General features: G+C 49.8%; 2 protein-coding genes across 2 annotated transcripts; one reads left to right on the top strand and one right to left on the bottom strand.

Annotated features, from left to right (window-relative positions):
• The first annotated feature begins 1,554 nt into the window (after positions 1-1,554).
• Positions 1,555-8,947, top strand: RFC2 (replication factor C subunit 2). Its single transcript, XM_086624892.1, has 11 exons — positions 1,555-1,679; positions 2,341-2,410; positions 3,073-3,114; positions 3,533-3,639; positions 4,796-4,897; positions 5,532-5,632; positions 6,335-6,492; positions 6,836-6,901; positions 7,334-7,414; positions 7,763-7,876; positions 8,837-8,947. Exons 1-11 carry the CDS (start codon positions 1,555-1,557, stop codon positions 8,945-8,947), a joined length of 1,077 nt encoding a protein of 358 aa, XP_086481018.1.
• A 4,395-nt stretch (positions 8,948-13,342) lies between these two features.
• Positions 13,343-23,947, bottom strand: LAT2 (linker for activation of T cells family member 2). The gene is made up of 12 exons (XM_086624897.1): positions 23,869-23,947; positions 23,101-23,140; positions 21,522-21,565; positions 20,573-20,627; positions 19,973-20,016; positions 19,364-19,402; positions 18,764-18,794; positions 18,562-18,617; positions 17,496-17,561; positions 16,654-16,722; positions 15,702-15,792; positions 13,343-13,361 (listed from the first exon to the last, which is right to left on the bottom strand). The coding sequence occupies exons 1-12, from the start codon at positions 23,945-23,947 to the stop codon at positions 13,343-13,345; spliced, it is 633 nt and encodes a 210-aa protein (XP_086481023.1).
• Between the last annotated feature and the right edge of the window lie 758 nt (positions 23,948-24,705).

The following is a 24,705-nucleotide window of genomic DNA, read 5'->3' as shown; positions in this document are numbered from 1 at the left end:
CATCAGGCTCTCGGCAACAATTCTTATGAATAGCCTTTCTTACTGTCCTGTGGGTGCTTATCAGCAGCAATCCTGCACATACAGTGAGAGAATTAACGCTGGCCAGGAAAATTATATCTTATCTAGAGGCTGGTACTTCCTAAGAGCATAACAACTGTTTAATTTGGCAAGAAACCAAAGTATGTCCAGTGTGTTGTAGTGACAGACTTTTATGACCAGTAGTGCTGTATGTAGCTGCAGTGTTTCACTCTCATATCGGGTTTTGTTGAGTACAGCAGTAAGTTCAATCCAAAGATGAGAGTAACACAGTTTGAGGTATTATGGGAACAATGTATTCATCTGGTATATGTGCTAGGAACAGTCTGAAAAAGGAGAAAATGCCAACTGTCTCACCCTCAGTTGCCACATAATTATGTCGTTACTTAATTTTCTACTTTACCTCCAATGGAGATGAAGTTAATCTGCAGTTAATTCAGCCAGACATGAAAAGGCTGCAGACCACATACAATTTCACCCTTACATAATGCTTAACCTAAACCCACCAGGAATCATGTACAGCTATTAAGATAAAAAAACGCAAAACAAGATTAAGGCCCTGACCACCCTGCCTATATAAAAACTCAGATATGAGACTGCACTTTGCGCAACGGAAACTTCACCCTCCAGAGTTTTAGAGCTTTACAAGAAACTCAAACTCCATCGCTGTTAGGCCACAGGCTGAAGGCGATGCCCTCATCTGCAAACATTCCCGTGCCAACAGCAAAACACCAAGTACCAGGCGCCGATAGTAACGCTGGAACGCAAACGTTGTAGCGAGTGACAGGAAGTTACTCCCTTAGAAGAGCATCACCGCTCACACAGGGCTTCAGATAGGATGATTTCCAAGTTCCTGCCTCACACCAACCTTACATTAGAAACACTTCCCAAGAAGCAGAGCCCAGACTGAAGGGCAGACCCTCTGCTCGCTGAACGAACACAAACGTCTTTGGTTACGTGGAGCACAAGCAGAGCTCAAAGATGTACCAAGGAACCAGTAACTGCTGAGGTTTAAAAGCAGCGCTGATACCCAAATTCCAACGGCAGCACCAGAACCACCCCCCTTCATTGTAACATGACTTACAGCATTTTGCGATGCGTCTTTCATTGTTTTCACTTTACAGAGGGAAATAAAGGTCGCTAGAAGAACAAACAAAGGTTTCGACTCCTGAAGTTCAAGCCTATTACTGCTTTTATGAATTATCTTAACACTTCACCGGTTAGCAAGGCAGGAAAAGCAGCCAGACCGACCAGCCGAGCACGAGCTCACCCAGCCCCGCCGTGAGCGGCCCCACCACCAGCCGCCGGTCCCTCCTCGGCACAGCCCGGCCCCGCCCCGCCGCCCCCCCTCAGCGGCCTCTCGGAGCTGCGGAAGCCGCCGGGGCCGGCGGAGAGCAGGGAAGGCCCCGGCCCGCCAGCCCCCGCCGTCCCGCCCCGCGAGGCGGGCCCGGCAGCGCGGCCCTCCCCTCGCGGAGGCGGCGGGGAGACGCGGGCCGGAGCGGGCCGGCAGCCGCCGCGATGGAGGTGGAGGTGGAGGCCGTGGAGGATGAGAGGGCCGGGCCCGCGGCAGGAGGGAAGCGGGGACCCGCCGGCCCCCCGGGGGCCGCGCCCGCCGCCAGCGGCGGCCATCACGAGCTGCCCTGGTGAGCGGCGGGGGCGCCGCGGCCTGCGCGGGCCGGAGGCGGCCATGGAGCGCTGCGAGGGGGAGCCGGGGGCGGGAGGAAGGGCCGGAGGCGCGCGGCCATTGGTGCAGAGCGCTCGGGGGGCGGGGCTTGCCGTGGCGTAGCCTATGGGAGAGCAGGGGGCGGGGCGCGCCGGTGGCGGGAAGTGGCGGGGTGGCGCCGCGCCGCGCCGCGGAGGCTGCGTTCGCATGGCGGCCTGGCCCGGTCCGCGGGCGGGCTGGGGCGCGGAGGGGCTTCTCCCCGCCTCCGCCGAGCTGCAGGAGCTGGGGCTGGGGAGCGGAGGGGCCTGGCAGCGGCGAGGGCTTGCCAGCGGCATAACCTGCTCTGTGTTAGCCGTGAGAGAGCGCGTCTCTCCTTGCCCTGGGAGCAAACTGAGGCAACCAGCCCTTGTCTGCGTTGGGCCCGTGTTTCTTCCTTTTTTTATGCTAATGGAAGTAAAACAGCCTTTCGGGAATTAGTGTTGTGGAACGCTGTGAGCGGGGACCCTGCGCCTTTCGCGCTAAAAGCACATCAAGTCACCTTTGTCCCGTGTCCCCTCATATAATCCTCCTTTTCTGTCAGCGGGAAGCACTGTTAGAGTTCCCTCAGATGTGCTGAAGCGTGTGGGGTTTTACTTTTACAGGGTGGAAAAATACAGACCCATGAAACTGTGTGAAATAGTTGGAAATGAAGATACTGTGAGCAGGTTGGAGGTGCGTAGCTGGCTGTCCCGTTGGTTTTTTTAGGGCTTAGGTCAAAAAATGTAATTCTGCATAGATCCACAGACCAACAAAAGCGCTTTTGTATTTTTACATCCATACTTGAGTATGTGGAAAGAACTTTCTGATTTACTTTAGAAATCGCACGTTTTAGGATATGTTTGGTCTTCTAAGGAAATACACCGTCTTGAATTGGCCTGTTGTTTAAATTGGCCCTGGTTTGATACAACCTGGAAAATTTGTAGATGTTATAATAATATCGTTTCAATGAATAAATATAATTTAAATAACAACTGAAAGAAACACAAATAAAATGTTTTCATGGAAGAAAAATATATACCTTGACAAATTAGATTGTGAGCACAGTATTTGTTAACAGAAAGCTTATACTAGCAGACATACAATTAAAACAGATGCAAAGAGAAGGCAAGAGTACTAAAGACCTGTGGAATTAAGTGCTTTTAAGTTTTTCCATGTTATTCTAGAGACTGACTTCTAACAGTTCAACTAAAAAAAAAAAAAGCAGCAAAGTTAAAAAAAAAATGAAAGCAGGAGGGCAAAAAGAAATGGTAGCTGTTTCTTACGCTTAAAATAGAATTGGAAACTATTTGTTCCCACTCTTTCTTATATAATTTTTTATTGTTATTCTTTCTTAGGTCTTTGCAAAAGAGGGGAATGTACCAAATATTATCATTGCTGTAAGTATTACTGTGTTGTACTGTATTTCACTGCATTGACCCTGGCTTCTGAGATCCAGCTACAATAGCCTCCCAGTATAGATTTGTATTTATTGTGCCTGAATGTACTGGCAAGAGAGAGGTTGATTGTGTGGTCACGGAGCACTGCTCTTGGGAGAATACACAAGGGAAAAAACAACCTTCTGGTGAAAACTAACTTGGCCCTTAGGTGCCTATTGAGGCATGTCTTGAGCTTCTCCCTACAGTGTTTCTCTCCTTGGTTGGAGGCAGGATCTTGAACTCTGGCAGCCTCTAGTCAGGTGTTCTCTCTGCAGCTCCTCTGGTGCAGTGTTTTTCGTGACTGGGGAGCATTGTAGAGAGTACAGCTTGGAAAATAACGTTAAACTTACCAGCAATTGCCGCGTTTTTACATTTCTAGGGGCCCCCAGGAACAGGAAAAACCACCAGTATCCTCTGCTTGGCTCGTGCTCTGCTTGGTCCTGCATTAAAGGATGCTGTTTTGGAGCTGAATGCCTCAAATGACAGGTGAGAATGAATAAACCTTATTAAACTTTTAAGGAAGAAGCAAATATCCATTTTTATTTTTAGTTCCACTCAGGCTGGCTTGATAGGCTTACTGCTAAATTAAGGCCTCTAGAACTTATTTTAATGCAGTTTTTCTAACTAAAAGGCAGGCAATCTTTGGTGTCCAGCTATCAAATAGATATTATTACTTGTTGTTTTATCAATTTGATAGATATTTTTGTGCAGAAAAACAGAAACAGATCCATAATGGCACTGTTTTCTTGAATTTACTTTAAAGAGCTAAGCTTTCTGCATTCATGAAGATCCTCGTAAGAATGAAAATTGAGCAAGTTGTAGTGAATCTCTTCAGTGTTTAGCAAAAAAAGTGAAGTGGTAGAAATCAGGGCTTTAAGGGCAGTTGGGGATGAAAATGTAGGATAAGGGTGTTAGGTATGTAGAGGACACTGGTTCTACCCTAAGGGTCAGGCACTCAGGGATAATTGTATTTCCCAAGTTCAGCAGCAGACCTGTCCTGAAGTGTTCTGAGGACATTTCCTGGAGGGTTGTTTATGAATACAATGCATTTTACCTGCCTTTGTTAACATCAGTTATGGAAGAGCTATAGAATCACAACATTTGTTTTCTAAACAGAACAAAAAAGTAAAATCCTTTCTTTTTAAAAGTAAGTCAGTGTTGGGACTCTGTCTAGGAAAGTGTTGGTGTTGTGCTAAAATGATGCAGTCTATCCAGCTCTTTTTCTTAAACTCTTGGAGTTATAGCTGGGTCTGTGGATGTAGCTGTGTGGGGCACTGGCAAAACAGCAAAGCAGTTTTAAGTGCTTCTGCCCTTGTTTGTTTATTACTCCTACCTTTTGGAAAATATAAGTCATTTTGTGAAAGTATTGCAAATAGGGTTACTGATTATGTAAATATATATACTGCTACTGTTAAATTATTTTTTCCAAAACTGAGGATTATTGGTGTTCAAATCTGAATCAGTTAGGGAGTCTGGCTTACAACGTGGCTGCATAACAGTTACACTGGCACAGCTGAAGGGGCGAGAGCAAACAGCAGGAGAACTGGGAGCTCAGGAGTGCTTCAGCCACTGTGGCTGCTGAATAAAATCTATTATGTTATCTCACCTAACTGATCATGAATCACTTGAACTGTTGTTCCAGAGGCATTGATGTTGTGAGAAACAAAATCAAAATGTTTGCCCAGCAAAAGGTCACACTTCCAAAAGGTCGGCATAAAATAATAATCCTTGATGAAGCAGACAGGTACGTTGTTTTTTTCTTAACCTCAGCTACCGTGTGAAATGTGTTGTGTCGGTCCTGTCTGCGGAGCTACTGTCTTGGACGGCCTTAGATGCTTCTATCAGGATATCAAAAATAATTTGGGAGGAAAAAAATACACACTGAATGCTGTTCTTGTGAGATTACTTATATCAAGCAGAGATCATTGCTTCAGAGAAGATGCTGAATATTGGGGTGAAAGACTTTGGGATTTAGCTGGATGTAAAATAGCTTCTTCCAGTGCACTGGTTCTTTCTCTTTGGAAAGAGTCTGGCTCATGTAGACAATTTCTCTGGATGAAAACAGGACATTCTACTCTATCTGCATATAAGTAGTAGTATTCTTAGCAGAGTATTAATGCTTTAATTAATGCTTCAGAGTATTAATGCTTTAATTTTGTGTGTTAGTTTTATTGAGATCTTGGTGACTACCTGCATTGCAGGATGATTTGTTCACATGACTAGAAAAAGCTGCTTAGTTTACCAAGCCAGAATATCAGGTAATTCACAAAGCACTGTCCAATGTCAGTAAACTCTGAAGCTTGTCTAAAATTAGCTATTGGGCTGCACCTGTAAGTCAGTGAAGAGCAGAATCTGTCCTAACTCCTTTTCTCCCTCAGCATGACAGATGGAGCACAGCAAGCGTTGAGAAGAACAATGGAAATTTATTCCAAAACAACGCGCTTCGCACTTGCGTGCAATGCCTCTGACAAAATCATAGGTAAAGTGCTGCTAGTCCCTGGGTGTTTTTGTTGTGTGTTCTCCATACTAATGGCTAACTTCCAGGGCTCTTTTCAGAAATACCTTGGACCTGCTTGTCACGAGAAACCACGGTGCTTCTGAAAAATCAAACCACCTGTATGTCCAGTTGATAAAAGAAGAGTATCTTTGTGTAGCCAGTGAATCCTCTGAACAGCTGTTCTTGATGGATAGAGCTATGTGTGACCGCAGCAGCTGTCTTCTCATGCTTTGAGCTTAATCTCCGTCCAACTCTGCTACACTTCAGGATGTTTGATGTGTTGTTTACTGAGTATTGAACCCCTTTCGTTGTCCTTTCTGCTTCAGGTTTGCCTATAGGCAAACCCATTGTAGACCTTCAGACTTTTCTTGTTGGTCTGTTAAAATGGCATGATAAACATACACATTCAGAAAACCAAGAGAACAGAAGAAGCTGAGCTTCATATATATTTGCAGAAATCTGGGAAAACTCAAGTAGCACGTTTGGGATCAAGTGAAGGACTGTAACAATTGCAAATGCTTAAGGAGATGCCAAGTTCAGTCTGGAGCTGACATGTTCTTTTTCTTTAAAAGAGTACAAATGAAGAGTTGGAAACTGAGGTAGCTCCTTCCAAGATGAAAACAAATGTGAGTGGTTTTTTTTTGAGAAAAGAGGGAAATGCTAATTACACACCTCTGTCCTTAGAACCTATTCAGTCGCGGTGCGCAGTGCTGCGTTACACCAAGCTGACGGATTCACAAATCCTTGCAAGACTACTGAAAATTGTTGAGAAAGAGGATGTACCTTACACAGATGATGGACTAGAAGCCATTATATTCACAGCCCAAGGAGATATGAGACAGGTAAAAGAAGAAAGGCAATGAAACAAAGGCTTCTGTTTAAACCCCTTTGAATTGTGACTCTCAAGGATTTATCTTTGGAGAGGTAAAGCAAAGGGGATATGGCCTGTGGCACAGGAGTAACTAAACTATTTGGTTTTGTGATGTTTAAAGGTGTTATCTGCTCCTTAAAAGTGAATTGGTGGGAGCTGGATACCAGATTTGTGGGAAGGAACAAAATCTGCATACATTTGCCATTTACTCTGTTGCTTAATTGTAAACTGCTTATTTGGCATCATTTTCTGAAAAGTGTATTTCATCCTCAGGAGGGGAGCGATAAAATGAAGTCTTTTTTTTTCTTTCACAGGCATTGAACAACTTACAGTCTACGTATTCTGGATTTGGCTTTATAAACAGTGAAAATGTCTTTAAGGTTAGTAATAGTGTTGTAAACCAGTGATGCTGGAAGTTTCGCACTACGGCTGCCTGAGACCTTCGGTCAGACATCTAAGCCTTTGAATGTGCTTTGCCTGTTTGCAGACAGCAAATTACGTCTGTAGCAAAATAGGTACGTAGCAAAGCCAGCATTAGGCTGTTAAAAAGCACGTGTGTCTTTTGAAAAGGGAGAGCACGAGCCGTCCCTAATGGCACACCTGAGACTTTGTGGCTTTCCAGCTCTCTCAAGGCACACAAATTACGTAACTGCTGGGAATTTTCACCAGAAAAGTCATATCACTTAAAATTTTATCTCAATTACAGAATGTGCCTGATTCAGTACTTCAGCTGTAGAGAAGCTTGGTGAAAATACCAGAGATTTAATGCAGTCTTCTAATATTTTGAAGTATAATGTTTCTCTTTGACATAGGTATGTGACGAGCCTCATCCTCTGCTTGTGAAAGAAATGATACAACACTGCATAAATGCAAATATTGATGAAGCATACAAGGTTGGTTCTCATGTGTTGTGTCTGCACAGACAGACCCTTTTTCTCTACAGAATTCTTGTTTGTTTTGAAGAATTCACAGTGTGTGTTGGTTTTTTTTAAGATAAGGGCAATATTATGCAGATGAGTTGATGAATTAATTCCTTTTCTTGCGGGGTGTCTGTTCAGATGAATGAGCCAACAAGCCAAAAACCAAGTTGCATTGAAATTACTTGCTAAACAATTGAGGTTGAGTCATTTGATAAATAGTACGTACAGTTCCAGTAGTTATATACAGCTGTTCCAAAAGTGAATATACTCGACTCACCTGGTAAGTTTTGCAGATAAATGAGGGATTACTCTTGCCTGCAGATTCTTGCCCACCTGTGGCGACTTGGATACTCTCCAGAAGATGTGATCGGCAACATCTTCCGTGTGTGTAAAACCTTTCAAATGCCAGAATATCTGAAACTGGAATTTATCAAGGTTAGTACTGACGTAGTTCCTGGTGGGCTCTTTTGGGCTTTTTTTAGAAGAGGATGTGATCCCTAATGCAGGGGCAGCCTCAGGGTTTTCTTTTCGAGATTTGCTATATATTTTGCTATTTACAAGGGCGTGTAGTGATAGGACAAGGGGCAATGGCTTTAAACTGAAAGAGGGGAGATTTAGATTCGATACAAGGAAGAAATTTTTCACTCAGAAGGTGGTGAGGCATTGGCACAGGTTGCCCAGAGAAGTTGTGGCTGCCCCATCCCTGGAAGTGTTCAAGGCCAGGTTGGATGAGGCTTTGAGCAACCTGGTGTAGTGGAAGGTGTCCCTGCGCATGACAGGGGGGTTGGAACTAGATGATCTTTGAGGTCCCTTCCAACCCAAACCATTCTTTGGTTCTATGATTCTATATTAATGCAAAAGAATTATTTTTTTGTATCATCAGTTTGTCAGTAAGAACAGCCACTTGAAGTTTAACGTCCAACCACCTGTAGAAGTGCCAAAAGTCACTTCAGTGATCAAACAGAATTAATAACAAGTGTAATGCTGGCTGAATTTATTATTTACATCTAAGCCTCAGATAACTCCTTGAGAACTTTCTTCAAGTGCATACTTGATTCTAGTCTGGTAGATAGTAAAATATTAAATTATATTAACAACCAGTTGACAAATGGTAAACTGGTGTAATGGAATCACTCTTCAGATTTAAAGCCTGTCCTCAAATATACACACCTTGCTCCTTACACAAAGGAAGTGGGAAAATACAGGCTTTGATTTAAAAAAGAAGAAAAAAAAAAAAGCATTTTAGTTGGTCTACCTGAGAAGATACACTTCTCTTAAATTCGAGTGACTCTGGAGTTGGTCTTTTAGCAGGAAAGGATGTGTTATATTCAGTCAGGAACCATCCTACACGTAGACTGAGGGAGAAAGAAGTTTTTATCATGTCTCTCTCACCAGGAAATCGGGTACACTCACATGAAGGTAGCAGAAGGTGTGAACTCTCTGTTACAAATGGCTGGACTGCTGGCCAGGCTGTGTCAGAAGACTGCAGCCCCTGCAGCACCTTAGGTATCTCACGGAGCCGAAGCCTGCGTTCCGGAAGGTGAAGGCCTGGCATAGAGGTCAGCGGCTCGTGTGCGTCCTCAGTTCTGCGTGCAAAGAGCCTATTCCCTTGCTGTTGCTAAATCGCAGAAAAATAAGCAGGTTCTGTTGTAAAAATGTTTTGTACTTTTTTTATTTAGACCAATAAAGCTTTAAAATGTACTTTAATTCGAGAACTCTTTACCTGTTGTACAACCGAGGTAGAAGAGGGCTGTGAGAGTCCAGAGCAGTCAGGTCTGTCTGGTGCACTCAGCATCACTGCTTGCGTCAGTGGTACCGGTTCCGAACAGCAGGAGAAACCAAAAGGGAATCCTGGTGTTAGTGATGACACTTCAAGGCCGGTCATGAGCGGTGGTCTCACCGAGACCAGGTAGGAAAAAGCTTGGCACAACGCGGGGCCTTTAATGAAGTTGGAATTGAGGCATGCTGAGCAGGTGCCACTCCTGGGTGCTGCTTCTGTGCTGTGGGTAAGGAAAATACTTTCACCAAACATATACAGGAGAAATACTACACATTCCTTAATGGTCCCAGCTATTTATTTTGGGTATTTCTTTAAAACTTCACCAAATTCTTGGATGCTCTGAGCTGCCTTCTCTGTTCTTGCTGCCCAGGTTAGATGATGTCATTTTACTATAGTTTCAGCGTACCAAAAAGCTACAGCATCATGCTTTCCTGTCTGTTTGGTTTTGGAAACCACCTCGCCAGTGCGGATGAGCAATCAAGTGTGACATGCAGAGTGAAAGCAAATCTAAATTGAACTTGACCACCTCCATATCTGATGTGAAAGATGTGCAGAACCATCTTAACATAATTAAGTGCGTTCTGATTGTAGCAGTCAAACAAAACACAGTAGAACTACAAGTTACTGGTGCCTGCACTTCACCCTGCCCGTTCTGCTGATGGTTTCCACCCCAGGCATTCCATTGCCCACACGCAGCGCTCTCAGTGCCACATGGATCTTCACTGTCGGCTTCAGTCTAAAGCCTGGCCCCTGCGCTGAAGGGTGGCTGCTTGCACCCTCCGTTTCCCTGACACGGGCACAGGGGTAATGAGTTTCAGCAGCAGGGGCTGGCAGCATCCTAAATTGCCCTGTCAAGGCTTTCTGCATCTGCCCTGCCAGAGCCAAGCCTTTTTAATTCCAAGTGCAGGAGAGCAGGTTCATTGACAGCTAAAGCGCAGACACGTTTGAGCTTGCTCCCAAACGGAATAAAGCGAACAGCTCTTAGAACAACGGATGTCGTACTCAAAGTACGTTCTTCCTTCGCTAGATACTTACTGAACTTACTTTTGAGTACTTAGCCTTACCTAGCCAGTGAGTTGCCACTGCTAGCACAAACGCTGTTAAATATCCAACTAATAATTTAGTATTAAGGGGCTTAAGCTGCTGAGTTCTACAGACACAGCGTCCCAGCTTTTGTCCGCAGAAACTTCAATAAAACACTAATTAAAGAGCAGGTTAATTTTCCCTTGGCTGTGCCGCGCAGCCAGCCTGCTCTGTCTTTGCAGGCTTCTGTCTTCCTTAAACATGTTCAGTGCTGAACGGGGAAGGAAGAGGTGTAACCGTGGAAGTTTTGTAAAATAGCAAACATCGTGTCGGGAGGACTCCTGAGGCTGGAGGTACCTACCTGTGGTTTGCTGTGTTGGTGCCAGCGGAAGGGTGAGAAACACGGCGGGTCGCAGTTCCTGTTCCTACCTGGTTTAAGTGGTTTTCTTCTTGACTCCATTCAGTAGCTGCGTTTCAACTCCAGTTTGGAGCTGACTCTTCTGGGCTAATCCTCTACAGCACTGGGGGGGGACGTAATCGTGCTCTCGTTTCCTGAGAAGGGGAGTAGTATTGATCCGAGAGGCCCCCATGCAGCCTGTTCTACCGACGGTGGTTGCTCACCCTCTCCGAGCGCAGAGCTACTCAAGGCTACTAAGGCTGCCCAGCTCCATTTGAGAACCACACCAATGGTGCCAAAACTACTTTTCTAATGTGTCTTAAATTGAAATCAGGAGGTGAATTGCTCACTTGGCTGCCTACCTAATGTGAGGAAAGGGATACACGGACCCAGGGGAGACATCATTTCTCCTTGCGTTATGTCCAGACAACACAGGATCTGTCAGTTTTGGTTGAGCACCAGAAATCCTTGCACACCTAAAAACGAGTCCCGAAAGGATAGTGTGTCAGGGAACATACTCACAGGTATGTACTCACCCTTTGCAAGGAAAAACCGTAAGGTGTTTCAGAACAAGGCTGTAATGATATTGACGAAAGTTCCTGTAACAGTCCCTGGATATCTTCCAGCATAATGAGATCACTGGTGGAAAAGCACTTCAGGAGCTTTACAATGCTAAGAATGGATTTACCCCTCACTACAGCTGGCCGTTCTGGAGAGCTGCAAGGGAGGGGTTTGCTCGGATGCCCAGTAAGAGGAGGGAAGATACTCCATATCCAGCTCCTGCCCTGCCTGCTTCAGCTCCACAACTTTCAAACTCAGATTTTGGCAGCAGAGGAACCTTGTACCAGAAAAACGTAATTGGTCTGATCTGCCTCCTTGCTTAGCGAGGAGAGCAGTAGATCTTCTATTTGAGTGTTCTGGCCGCACGCACACCTAGCGGCTAAAACTTTCTGGGAGTTCTCTAGCTGGATCTATTACTGTGTGCCAAGGATCTTTAACTGCTGCTGATCTCCTCATTTAACGGCTCCCTCCGGTTACGGATGAATCACCCGTAGGCGTAACATCACCGCACGTCACCAAAAGGGGAGTTCACCCTTCCCTGCCAGCAAAAAATCCACAGTCCGCAGCACCTCATGGAAAGCGGGAGCTTCTTCGGGTGCCGAGTTAGTCACCGAGGATGAACCAAGGATGGCACTTTCATGGTGCTGCGACACCAGTAGCGAAGGCGTCTCCTCGTTTCCTTGCCCATGGGAGCCTGCGCAGAGCCAGCCCAGGCTGCGGCTGTCACCGCGTCTGCTCCAGGCTCACCAGGACGCTGGTGTCCCCCACCTGTGCAAACTTTTTGCAGAACATTTGAACAGAAGGAAACCAGAGCATGAGAGAAGCTGGGCTGGGGTGAGCGGAAAACCAGGCTGTAGCTGACTGCGTGTGCATACCGTACATCCCTGAAGCACACTGGACTTTCTCTGTCGTACAAGTCCTGTGGGAGCAGCAACAAATGCGTTGGTAGGAGCTACAAGTAAATGTTCTCCTAAACTACACTCCAAACCACCTGCTGTTTCAGCTGCACGAACCGTGGCCACCCATGGTCTAAGCGATTCTGCTAAAAATACAGCCAAGGCACTTGCGGGAGGAAGCACCTGACATCCCCTTCTCCCGCTCCGGGGCTCGCTCACCCTTAGCTCCACTTCTCTGCTCACTCTTACCAGTCCCGGAGACGTGAGTAGGGGCTGCGTCCCTTCTTGAAGCACAGTGTTCCGAACTGATTTTGAGGAAAGGCCTTAAGGAGCTACATTTTCTCCCCGTCAGATCCCGCACACCATTCCGTGTCATCTCAGCCTGTCTCACCCAACCACGCAGACGTCTGCATCGTAGCAAACTCGAATAAACCACCAGATTTGCTTTGGAGGATTTTCAATTTTAATAAATAAGTGGTACAAGGGTGCCAAATCTGTGCATCAGGGCTCAAGAGACCGAGGTTACGTTTCAGGGCAGGTGCTCCCCATGGCAATGCTGAAGGACTGGTGCAGTCTGAGGCTGGCAGCTGCGGCTCGGACCTCATCGGTTGTCGCGGGATCTTTGTACCGTTATAAAACGGATACCGAAACCCAAAACTGCCATAGACAGACACTGCGAATTACAAGCTGTGGATCAGGTCGGGATTTAATCCTCTTCGGCTTTTGTGAACAGGTGAGGAACTCATTTAGTTCCAGAGAACCACTGCTGTTGTGAAAGCAACCTCTGCCTTGCTGGGTCCTCTCCTGCAGGAAAACACTTCCGTAGGAGAGCGTAGGATCTAAAGCAGAACATAATCCCTGTGGCTTAATACCATCACGCATGAGTCACCCTGACAAATTAAGAAGCTGGCTGCGTTACTGCCCAGCAATTCCGAGATTCATTTCGTGCTTGACAGAAGAAAACACTGTGCAGACTGGCCATCCCCCCTCGAGTAGATGTGCAGGGAAATGAGACGGGATGATGAGTTCTTGGCTTGCCCATGGTCACTGCCGGGCAGAGCGCTTTCTCCAGTCGCAGGTTTGCAGTTGGACTTCAAGCAGAGCGTTCCTTCCTTTCAGCAGCACCCCTTCAGCGTGGATCTTGGGGACAATTTGGAGAAGAGATCTCATGAGGGATCGAAATCTCCCCTCTCCCTGTGTGCATGCTCGCTGGGTGTGCTCTCACAGCTCAGCGAAGGACTTCTTCAGACTTTATGCAGCATACTTGAAATAAGAGAGGAAAAAAAATAGTGAGTCCACTGACTTTTAATCCCTAATTTCAGTTTCTTAACTCTACTGCCTGTTACATTTTCTTCCCAGGGACGAGCAGTGAGGTACACTACAAAAACTCCACGTCTAAGCAGCAGCCCCAGCCGTGCTCCCGGACCCCTGAGCAGAGCAGAGGGCACAGAGGTGCCAGGAGCCCATTTCTGAATCCACCCTCCCTTGGTGGAGAACTTCTGCTGGTATTTGTGGGTTGGACCTGGGGATTTTACAGCATTAATCTGCTAGCAAATGCTGTAACAGATGCATCACTATAATGGCAAAAAATGCATCGGCAATTCTAGTTTACTTACGGAGCTGCCAGAAGCTATTTACCCATACAGCCACGACAGCGTTTTGTTAGGGCTTACAACTGGAGGTTTTCCCAGAAAATCTGTCTCCCCAGTGCTTTGTAGGACAGCTGTTCCTCCCTCTTCTACCTTCCCAGCATCATTTATCACTGCGGGGTGGATTTATAGAGCTTTAATCATTACTCTCCACCAAATCAGGTGCAGCTTTGCTATGCATTTTGGGCATCATCTCTTGACGGTTCCTCTCCCAGCTGTGAAGGCCATGGGCACCCTCTCAGTTACAGACAGTGAACAGGGCAGTCTGGTGTGCCAGGTGCCATGGAGCCACTCTTGGAGCAAAAACCAGGGCCAAGCTGTGATTAACGCAGAAACATAATCCCCCCCCTCCTCAAAATTTCTCTGTGAAAGAGGAAAAAGTGCAGAAGTGCTTGTAAGAATTACCATTATAGCACTTGCCATTTTTTCATGGATAATCTGGCTTCCTTCCTCCAGACGTTTAGCCAACACAATGCCTGGCTATTCCATAAAAACCTTCCGAAAAGAAGTTTCTCTGCAACCCCATCTGAAACAGCCCATTTTTATGATATTCTCTTGGTTTGCTCCAGCTCAAGCAAAGAGAGATGCCCAGCAGCGAGGTTCCGCTGCGGTGGGTCTCTCGGGCCAGGGCTCCCGTGTGCGGCCGCATCCTGGCGGAGGCTGGTGTCGGACCGTGGGAGCAGTGGGTGTCTGTGGGCAGGGGAAGAGGCGTTCACCAGGCTGAGCTGTATTTCCTGCCAGCCAGACCACGGCGTGTGATGTTGGGACGCGACTTGCGTGCCACGAGTGACGCACGCGGAATCCTTGACCGAAAAGCACAACCAGCCTCCGGTGCAGCTTCCCCTCCAGCTAACAGCGCCGGGACGGGCTGCTGGAGTTCAAAGCAAGCGCTGCGGTGTGGAGAACAGGGCGACTGTGCCTTGCATGGCGAGGACAAATCTTAAATACTTTGCATGGCTTCAGAAAGATCTGATTTTGGAGGTCTGCCCACTGCCGGTGCCCATAATTTGGGGAATATAAACCCCAGTAACTGGAGCTGCTGACACGTGGCCATAAGGACGATCCCACTGGGTGTCTGCAGGTGCTCAGTGAGTAAAAACCTCACAAGCGGAGAGATACTGGTCCCAGTCCCTCTCCAAACTGGAGTCCTAGTCCAGTCTGGAGCAGGGTGACCAGCACTACACGCTGACCGGCACGCAGACACCACAAATCTAGACATCAGCCCAGCAGTGGTTATTTTTTCTCTTTCCCTTTCCCAGTGAACCACACACACACTCGTGTGCCCAGAACTCGGCCGGCGTTCGCTGTGAGCTCTCCGCAAAGCCTCCGAGAGCCCGTTTTGAGCCACAACCACTAATGGGGAACCCGTCCCTGTGTTTGGTGTATCTGGGGCTGCTTTTCTTCCATACACTACCATGCATTTACTGACACTGTTACATCACCCATGTGTTCAGTGTCATGCCATCTTCCTGCAGCTCTCTGCAGATGTTTTTTTTGCTTTAACTGCCTTGAGTATTTCTTTATCATCAGCATCGGGTTGCTGCTGATAACAGGACAGGATGTGCGGTCGTGGCAGAGCAAGGAGGGCTCGGCTGAACCCAGGGAATCCCTCACGCTGCTCAGACCAGAGGGGTTTTGGGGGTTCCTCTCTGCAGCACGTAGCAGCGCTGCCCGAAGCTGCTCTGAAGCAATTTTAAGTTCCTGTTGGAGAAGGGTGGTGCTGGGACACGGGCTTTGACAAATTTATCTCCACGGTCTGCATTAGTCAGCTTGGCATCAGGCGGAGAGGTGGCACAGCACAGAGCTGGCTGCCCCTGCTCCCTGCACCGCCCGCGTGGCTGCCGGGCACCGGCCAGCCCTGCTGGCAAGGCACAAAGCTCCAGCCCAGCTCTCTGCCATAAACACCATCCTCCCAGCCCTAAATGAATACACCGACCGTTCGCTCTCTTTGTACCTTTGCTTTGACAACGGGGCAGGGCCTGGCACAGGGGCCGTGTTGATGTAGTCCGGCTCATCATCCGGGCTTTCCGGCTGCGGAGCTGCGAGCGAGGATGGGGAGCGCTGATCAGTGAGCGGGCTGATCCATAAACACACACACCCCCCACGGACACGCTGCGCGTCCTGCCAGTGTTCAGCCTTCGGTGCTGACACATTTTTGCGCCTGGGCTAAGAAACCTCAGACCACAGTGTCAAGGTCTTCTCAAAGGGGCTTCAAAACGGTCACAGCAGATTTGCAAACACCCTGCGAGCAGCTTTTCAGAGCCCAGAGAGACAGAATTAGATTTCATCTAGAGAGTGTGCAAACAGGATAACAAGCACCAGTTTGCTTCGGCAGCCTCTATGCCAGAGCCAGAAAGCTCTTAAATATCTGTGTGTACATTCACCACTATCTCCCAGGCCAGACTCCCCCTACACAGCACAGGAAGCCACACAGGAGATTAAGCTGCTGTTTAAAGGTTAGCTTGAGAAATACGCAGCCCCGGTCACTGCAGGAGAGCGGCGAGGTGACCCACTGGATGTGCCTGCTGCACGCTGCATTGGCCAAGGGGATCTAGGGGCTGAGCTTGCACCAGGGCAACTCCAAAATGTAAGGGCATATAAGACATGAAGAGCAATGTACGTGTTTCTGTAGCATCCCACGGGCAGAGTTTAGGCACAGCTACCTATGTGGCAGCCTTTTGAGTACGAGAAACACCACGTCCCATCACAGCAGCTTTCAATTACAAGTGTGTGGAGCAATTTGCACATTGCCGTAGATGTTTATCATGGGCGATTGGGGAAAAAAAATAACTCGAGACGGGGGAGATGGCTGCCTTGCCCTGAGCGTGGTCTATACTGGTCTAGCACGGCGGGCACCCTGCCCATGAGCCTCATCCCTAAATAGTAAACAATTGCCAAGAACGTACCTTCTGCTCGCTGGAGTTTCCATATGTGTATCTCCGCGCTGTTCTCGTAGTCTACAGCATCATCTGTGACTAAGAAGAGTTTGAACAGGATGATGCTGAACAGCACACGGACTAAAAATGGACCTTTGTGAAACCCCCCTCCTACCGCCGCACCCCGACCGCCCCGTGCACGTGGCCGAGTTTCCAGCCAGGCAGCTGCCGTCCTGCCGCGGGTCTGCTGATGCTGCCTCATCGCTTTTCCAGCCCTGACCACATGTCTGGAGATCTGCAGGCGCAGATGGGGCTCAGACTGGCCCCCGCTGCTCCTGCCTCCTCTAATCGCTCTGTACAAAGCCAGGGCAGACAACATTGTGTTGATTTGCTGAAGGAAACCAACTTGATTTCTTATTTTGATTGCAACATCCCAGGACAGAAGCTGGAAGCCCTTAAGCAGACACTATCGTCCAACGTCATCCTCAGCGGCTCACTGGCTGCAGCCTTCTTGGGCTGGAAGTGGTGAGAAACCTGAGCTGGGGGCTACAATCACCATCAACCTTGGCTGTAACAACACTGAAAGACCTTGAGAAGCAATGTAGACTCCAAAGCTCCTCAATTGGTGCAGAGATCTCCTAATCAAAGGGATCAGCTCGGAGGTGAGCTCTTGCCCGGTAAGGTATCACCACGTGCATTTTCCTGCAGAAAGGGGAAACGCTCCAGTCTGCCCTGTGTCTGTGGCAGCCCCGGCTCTACCAGCTGATGGGAAGAGCTAGGCCTGTGAATGAGGGGGTTTTCCCCTCAGCTGAGCAGGTCACCAGCCCTCTCTGCTTCCAAATACCTTTTTGTACAACATGCAACACACCTACCTGGATCAGAGCCATGAGACACTCCAACGATGACGTTTTGATAGGAATAGGAATCCTCCTCTTTCTCTGGCGGAGAGAAGAAAGAGGGGGACAAAGGGCTTAAGGAAGCATAGGTGACCTGGGAAGATCTCTCAGCACCTGCAGCAGAGGGCTGCTTCCCACAAACACAGACACATTAGCTAAAAAATCATTAGTCCTAGTGACAGCCTGCACTGACCCAGGGATGGGGCACCCCCGGCACAGCGGAACCGGGCAATCGCTGCCCCACAGGACCACCATCACCCACACTGTTAAGGTCGGCATAGCCTCTCCAGCCACGGCAGCGCCCACGGAGCCACCTGAGGGCGAATGGCCAAATGTGGTCCTCAGGCATTGGGACTTTTCTTTAGGACAGAAATAAAAACCAGTCATCACGATCACTCGCCCTACAGCAGCCCCTAAGGTGAACAGGGCCAGGGCCGGCGCCGGTGAGGGGCGAATCCCCAGGCACCCAGCCCCGGGCAGCAGTCGGAAGGGATTTTCCTTCCCAGCGAGCGTTAAGCATGTCATTGCAGTGTCTTTTTGAGCTTATTCTCAGTTTCTGGGAAGGAACTGAGCCCCAGTGCAAGTGCAACATCTCTCTGAGCCCAGTACACAAATCTATCAGCATCTAGAACCAAAATCTGCTTAAAAGAATTAAAAAAAAAAAACCCAAAACAACCAAAAACCCAAGCTCTTTGTTCTGTTGCTGGTTCTTTCAGCTCTCTGGATGGGCCCATGAGCAGCTGAACCACGTGAGCCCCTATATCGCAAACCTCAAAACCTGCACCCACCGATGCTGAGCACATCGCTGGCATCAGCAGTTGGTGCGGTCATGGCTGGAAAAGTTTGCAGAGAGCGTAAGCACCACTGCTGCCCACCCTGCAGCCCTCCAGTGCTGCTCCAGAGCCTAACGGGAGAAGCCCCGAGCTCAGCGGGTCGACTGCGCTCAGGCAGGACCGGCAGCCCCTGCGCCGGTGAGGGCTCCGCTGCCCAAACCCACACCGGGCAGGAGAAGAAAGCTGTCTTGCTCGCGTGGAGCCCTTACCGATGGGTGGGGTGAAGAACTGGGCACTGTTGTAGTAGTCCAGAGATATGGGCACCCTGCGAGAAGAGCAGCCGCCGTCAGCTCCTCTCGCCCGCAGCAGCCCACGGGCTTCCCGTCCCGAGCTGCATGAGAGCCCAGAGCGCACGGCCGCACCAGCACCAGTATGGCTCCGCTCGCCCGCGGGCAGTGGCCCGCTACTTACACGTAGGCAGCGTCCCCGTGCAGGTCGTCCTCTGCAAGAACAACGGGTTTGCCATCAGCGCGCCGTGCCACTGGGTAAACTCGAATCGCCGTCCCGAAACGCAGCCAGACCAATTCCCCGAGCGCAGCCATGGCAGAAGTGCCCAGCAGCCGGAAAGTCCCGGCACAGCTCCGAAGCCCATCCACAAGCAGAGCCGGGGGGCTGGAGTTGGGGGAGGGAACCCCAATCCATCCCAGGCCCTGAGAAAACCAGAGCTCACCACTTCTTATGGACACATCCCACCAGCTGGCTGGGAGATCAGGAATATCCTTGTTGATTTGGGAAAGGAGAGCACAGCCCCACATGTCAATAACCCTCTAGGGCGAGCACCAGCTCACACTGCCCCCGGACGGAGCAGGGGGCTCGGGAGCGTCCCGTCCCCCTCGGCTCTGACCGTTAATCGGATCAGTGCATGTCTCATCCAGCAGTCGCTAAGTTAACCGAGCCGGAGCTCCGCCAGCCGCGGCATTGGCTGCCCGTGTGCTCCCCACCAGCTCCCACCTCTCATTGCACCGGCTGCCCCCCTCCCCAAACCGCCAGCTGTGCGGCTGCAGCATTTACCTGTCAGGAAATTCTGATACCTGGTCTCGGTCCTGCTCCCTGCGGAAAAGCAAAGGGGTGCGTCACGCTCCGGCGCAGGCTGAGCGACTGGAGCCATTCGATGCCGGGGCCACCGAGCGTTGCGGCATCAGCAGCTCTGCCCAAGCTCAGCTCCTCGTTGGAGGCTGGGGATGTGGCTGCAGGGTTGGACACCCCAGGTGAGGATGGCCCATCCCACCAGTGGTGGGATGGACAGGGGGGATATTGTAACTAATCTGTCCAGGACCAGCGAGCCATAGTGGGATGAGCGTTGGATTTTAAGCTCAGACCCAGGCGAGTTCTTACTAAGCGTCGCCAGCCACAAGCGCCATGGGCAGGTGCTAATAACAGCAGTTCATTTTATCATCACTCAGCTTGTTTCCAGGAGAAGTCCTACCATGCCCTGCCCAGGGTCCTGGCAGTGAGTAAACAGCCTCTTGGAGGCTCCGTCTTCCCCAGACTGGTGGGAGCTCCCAGCCAGCCGGGATTTGCAACATCCCCGTTTACCAGTTTTGCAGTAGGTGCTTCCCCCCGTGGCTGTGCGGATAGAGAGAGCGCTGAAGCGGTGCCCATCCCAGGGGAGATGCTCACCGTATCCACCGTGGCAGGAGGTGCCGAGCTCCTCGGTGATTTTCCTGAAAAACAGAAAAGGGAGCCAAAATCCCAGGTCTGAGCAAACCGGAACAGGGTTACCAATCACAGCAATGACAGAGCCAGAAGGACCATCCATGGAACCTTCCTGTGAATTTATCCAGGAAACACACCAAGCAATGGGAAATGAAGAGTTTGGGGTCAAATCCCAAGATAGGAATAGCTATGCCTGAACATGGCGGCAGAATTATTGCGGCCGTGTAGTTCTTAGGGGTTTTGGTGATGGGGAGAAGGGGATTTCTCACATCAAACCCCTTATAAGCAGAGAATGGCCATTTATTTTCACAATGTACCTATTGTGGACAACCACAGCTCATTTCTTTGGGTTCCATTTAAATGGTTGCCAGTAGGACACAGTCCGCCTGAAGAAAATCTAGGAACAGTCTAAACCCATTATTGACCATCGAAACATTAAACATAGCCCAAGCCCCATCTACAGGGTCCAGAACCCAATCCCAAATCCTGAATGTTCACGTATGTTGGGTGATGTTCACCCAACCTTGGCTCTACAGCCAGGTTTTGGGTTGGTTTTTTACCTACCTCGCTATTGATAAGTTCTCAGGTTCCTTAATTTGTTCCAGCCTTCGGGCTGTAGCTAACATCGAGAACAAAACGAGACGTTAACGGTTACGGCGGCAGCAGATATTTCAACAAGCACAGAGCATCCACCAGAGAGGATTCCCCGGTACTGGCAAGCGTTTTCCTAACGCATCCCCAAACAGCTTCCAAATTATTCCTCGAAAGTACAGAAATGGCCAAAATAGAAACAAACAGAGGAAAAGCCGATGTCTGTGCAGACGGTGGAGCTGGCACAGACACACCGGAGGAAGTGACAATCCCAATCGCTGCTTTATTTCCTATTCTCCCCCAAACCCACCCGATTCCGGAGCCTTTCCCTGCCCAGCACCCCTCTCTTCACACCGCGAGGAGCACGGGTGGGTCGTCAGCTCTGGTCAGGCTGGGCTGAAGCAAAGACTCGTCATGGGGGGGTTTGTGGGGCCGAGATGGGACCTGGGGAACGGAGCGGCCCCGCAGAGCCCATCTGCAGACGGTGACATTTCATACAGGCCCCGTCAGCAGCTCGTTTCAGGATAAAAAATAAAATCAAAAGGTCAGCGGCCAAGCCAAGGTGCCGCAGGAAGCAGCAATGGGGTGATGATGATGGGTGAGTCACTCTGTCAATTCGGGTTCACCCACACGGCTGCTCGCACAGGGCAACCATGGCGCTTTGAAGAGCCCAAGTCAACGCGGTGTTGCATCTCAGTGACACTGCTCTGGTGATTAATTTTCAACGCAAAGGGAGATTTTTTTCCTAGAACTCAGAATTTGCATCGCTAGAAGCATCTAAGGTGGCTTTGATGACCATGGTCTCATAGCATTTCACCGCCTGCCTTCAAGATGACCTTTTGGTTTTCACTTTCCCCCCACTCTGTGCACGCAGGACCCCCCACCCCCCAACGCAAGAGCCCCGTGTGATGTTCATACTCACTGGAATGGGATCGAATCACCTCAAACCTCCGCTGGCTTTTAAGCCTGGAAAAAACAGAGGTACAACCTTCAGCTGAATTTTGGGGTCTATGACAAGGAAAACAGGTGTGATAGACATCCCTGATTGGTGAGCACGGGGAAGAGAGCGCAGCCCCGCACCCGGCTGGGTGAAACGCCGAGGAGCATCACTCAGGACCCCCGCGAGCTGGGAGCAGCCTCTCAGCCTCCTCTTTGACCCTTTAAAATCCAGATGTGCTTACAGACCATTGGCAGAGCAGCCAACATCAGCTGAGGGAAGGACCCAGCAGTGAGGAAAACATCATTTAAGATAATTCCTACTCTGGCAAGTTACGCACCAGTAAAGGCCACAAAAAACCTGGGTGTTCACCCACAAAACGGCTTCAAAGCCCACTGCTGCCCCTGCCCCTCCCAACATCCCTTAACATCAACCTGAAAAACCAACGTGTGTGATCCACAATAAAAACAACGCACATGCCCAATAACCTCTCTACTTTTTAGCTCACAGGAGAGCTGCTCTTCAGAGCACAACAAGACTCAGCGGCTCTTTGACCACAGGTGCGTCCAGGCACTTATTAACTCTGATTTTGGGACCCTGAAAGTGTCCCTTTCCCCTTTCCCCCTTCCTCCTTCATTGGGGCCACCTCGCCGTCCCAAGCCGGTATTCACGGCACAGGGCTGGTGGGGAGACAAGGTGTCCAGCAAACGACCTCACTGCAAAGCCTGCAAATATGCAGAGTTAAACCGCTTTGCTTGCAAAAAAAGCCCTAACTAACCCCAAACCGATCTCCGAAAAAGAGCACACGAAACCACGAGCCTGAAGTCAAACTACCTCATCCAGATACAAACTCCAAGAAGCCGGGACGATTCAGTAGGAGCCCAGGGGGACAGCACCTGTGCCAGCTTTTCCATCGCTCTCCAATGGACCCCCCGCAGCCTTTCCCCTGGTCCGGGGTAAGCGGGGCAGAAGCGAACACCCCGACCCCACCGAGGCCTTCACAGAGCCCCTTCGCACCCCGTCTGCTCCTGTATCAAAGGTTACAAAGCAGCTTTTTTTTTTCCCTTTATATCATTTCGCTGTGGTTTGTCTGTTGCTGAAGGAAATCGGGGGGGTGCGTGCACGTACGATGCATTTCCTTTGTTGCTTGTGCCGTGGGGGTCGGTGGTTGCTCTGGCACAGGGTCCCACCAGCACCAGCCAAGGGCAGGGTCTTGGTGATGGAGTTACCAACCTCTCTACCTCATCTCGGTGCACGACAGGGCAGGATAAGGACTTGCCCTTCCAATTCTCCCAGACCTTTTTCCAACTATTTAATGACTTTCAGGTCTCCTATTCAGAGCACAGTTTCATTTTGGGTTATTTTTCGTAAAGGCGTTACCCCTTCAGCAGTGCCCTGGGCTGGGGCTGCCCTGCACGCTCCGTTCCAGGATTATTTTATTTTATAGAAATTCAGATTTCGGCTGCGGGGCAGGGAGCGGGGCTGGCTCTGGCCAGGAACTCACCCCCAGTGAGCTGTCTGGGGGAAAAACTCAATTGCAAAATGATTATGAGAGGCAACTTACTGACTGCTCCACTCACTCGGCTGCTTCTCTCGCTTAGTACCTGGAAGATAAGAGGGGAAAAAAAAAAGCTCTTAGAAAAGGATGATTTGGATGATTTGGGAGTTAAAGATCAGAAAGATCAATAAAACACATTCACAAAATTTCTTCAACCGGGAGCACGAGAGGACAGTGGAGGCAGCGAGCAGCAGTTGCGACAGGGGTTTGATTTATTTTTTTTAAACCATGTCTAAAGTGTAGTATCTGTCTTGGACACCACCAAGCAGGCAAGCCATTCCCGTCCCCAGAACCCTCCCGCAGCCTCTCCCAGTGAAACCCACCCAGCCAGCACTCAGAGGTGGACTCTGACCCCCAAACTGGGGTGAGTGCTCACCCCACTCTCTTTGTATTTAATGCATATTTGAACACATCCCCCCACCTCTCCTTCCTGCCAGCCCTTCTCCTTGCCCCTCTGCCCTAGAGCCCCAGCAGGATCCGTGCATCCAGACAGTGCGGGGTGTCCTAAAGCCACCCATGACAGTGCTCATGGAGAAGGGTCTGCAGCCCGTGGTGTTGCACCACCCCAGGGAAGGGGTGCTGTGGGGTTGAGGGGTCCTTCCCCCCCCAGCCACCAGCAGCGACCCTCCCCAGCTCGAGGTGCCGGAGCATCCCCGTGAGGGCAAAGCGCGTGGCTGAGCAGAACTAAACCCACCGAAGGGAATACCCCAAGAGGAAAAGGTCTACCCAGCGTGACCCCCCAGCCCAGCCCCAGGAGCGCGGGTAGGACCTTACCGGAGAGCCGGCACTTGACGCAGAGGCTGACCGTGGCCCCGAGCAGCATCAGCGCCGCGGCCGCCCACAGCAGCTCCATGGCCTGGCCACGTCCAGCCTGAAACACAGCGGCGAGGGGCACCCCGTCAGCATCGGGGGCACGTGGGGCTGCGCCGGTGCCACGTGGGGAGCTTTGATATCCCCCCCAGAGAGCCGGGCGCTGCCCACCTTCACACCCCCGCAGAGCTGGGTGTTTGCAAAAGAGACTTCAGGGTATCGTACGGGGCGCAGAGGCGATGCCCTTGCCCCACGCTGCCCCAGTCCAAGGGGATGAGCTCGCAGCTCTGGTGAGACCCAAGCACAGCCCAGAGCTGAGCCCCCGTTTCGCCGTTGGGAAGAGGCTCACATGGTTTCACTCTAGACACCGGCACAAAGAGGAAAAACCCGCTTGGATTTACACTTTCCCAATCCCATAACACACATTGCCATCGTCAAACATTATCAGCAGATATTATTTTTTAATATTCACAAGAGAGGGCAAAAAGGGAGGCAACAGGAAATATTCAAAGCTGCCAAGATCTCTGTATGAGGTGCTCTGGTTATTTCCCTGCAGCGCAGAATTACTTCAAATATTAAATTCCCAACAGTTTTTCCCCCGCATTGAGCTGGATCAGACACCAGCTCTTCCCCTTTTTTCCATGACAGACTCTTCCCCAAACAGCAGCTCATGTTTTGAAACCACCAGCACGATTTGGCTTCAATTTCTTCCTTTAAAATACAAAACACTCTATAAATATCACGGAAAACAGCCTGCTGGGACTGGGACGGATCGTTCAGCCCATTCCTATTCCCCAGGGC

This window comes from Tauraco erythrolophus, chromosome 21 (assembly GCF_009769465.1).
Source record: "Tauraco erythrolophus isolate bTauEry1 chromosome 21, bTauEry1.pri, whole genome shotgun sequence".
Classification (NCBI taxonomy): domain Eukaryota; kingdom Metazoa; phylum Chordata; class Aves; order Musophagiformes; family Musophagidae; genus Tauraco; species Tauraco erythrolophus.
The sequence above is the reverse complement of the archived record's forward strand: the minus strand, read 5'-3'. Positions and strand labels throughout refer to the sequence as shown.

Bases quoted from the DNA above. Each gene is read 5' to 3' on its own strand.
- RFC2 (XM_086624892.1), top strand. From the start codon at position 1,555: ATGGAGGTGGAGGTGGAGGCCGTGGAGGATGAGAGGGCCGGGCCCGCG. The intron at 2,411-3,072 runs GTGCGTAGCTGG...ATTCTTTCTTAG, and splicing joins ATACTGTGAGCAGGTTGGAG to GTCTTTGCAAAAGAGGGGAA. The intron at 3,115-3,532 runs GTAAGTATTACT...TTACATTTCTAG, and splicing joins TACCAAATATTATCATTGCT to GGGCCCCCAGGAACAGGAAA.
- LAT2 (XM_086624897.1), bottom strand. From the start codon at position 23,947: ATGGAGCTGCTGTGGGCGGCCGCGGCGCTGATGCTGCTCGGGGCCACG. The intron at 20,628-21,521 runs GTGAGTATGAAC...TCTCGATGTTAG, and splicing joins GGTGATTCGATCCCATTCCA to CTACAGCCCGAAGGCTGGAA. The intron at 18,795-19,363 runs GTAAATGCTGCA...TTGTTCTTGCAG, and splicing joins GTATCAGAATTTCCTGACAG to AGGACGACCTGCACGGGGAC.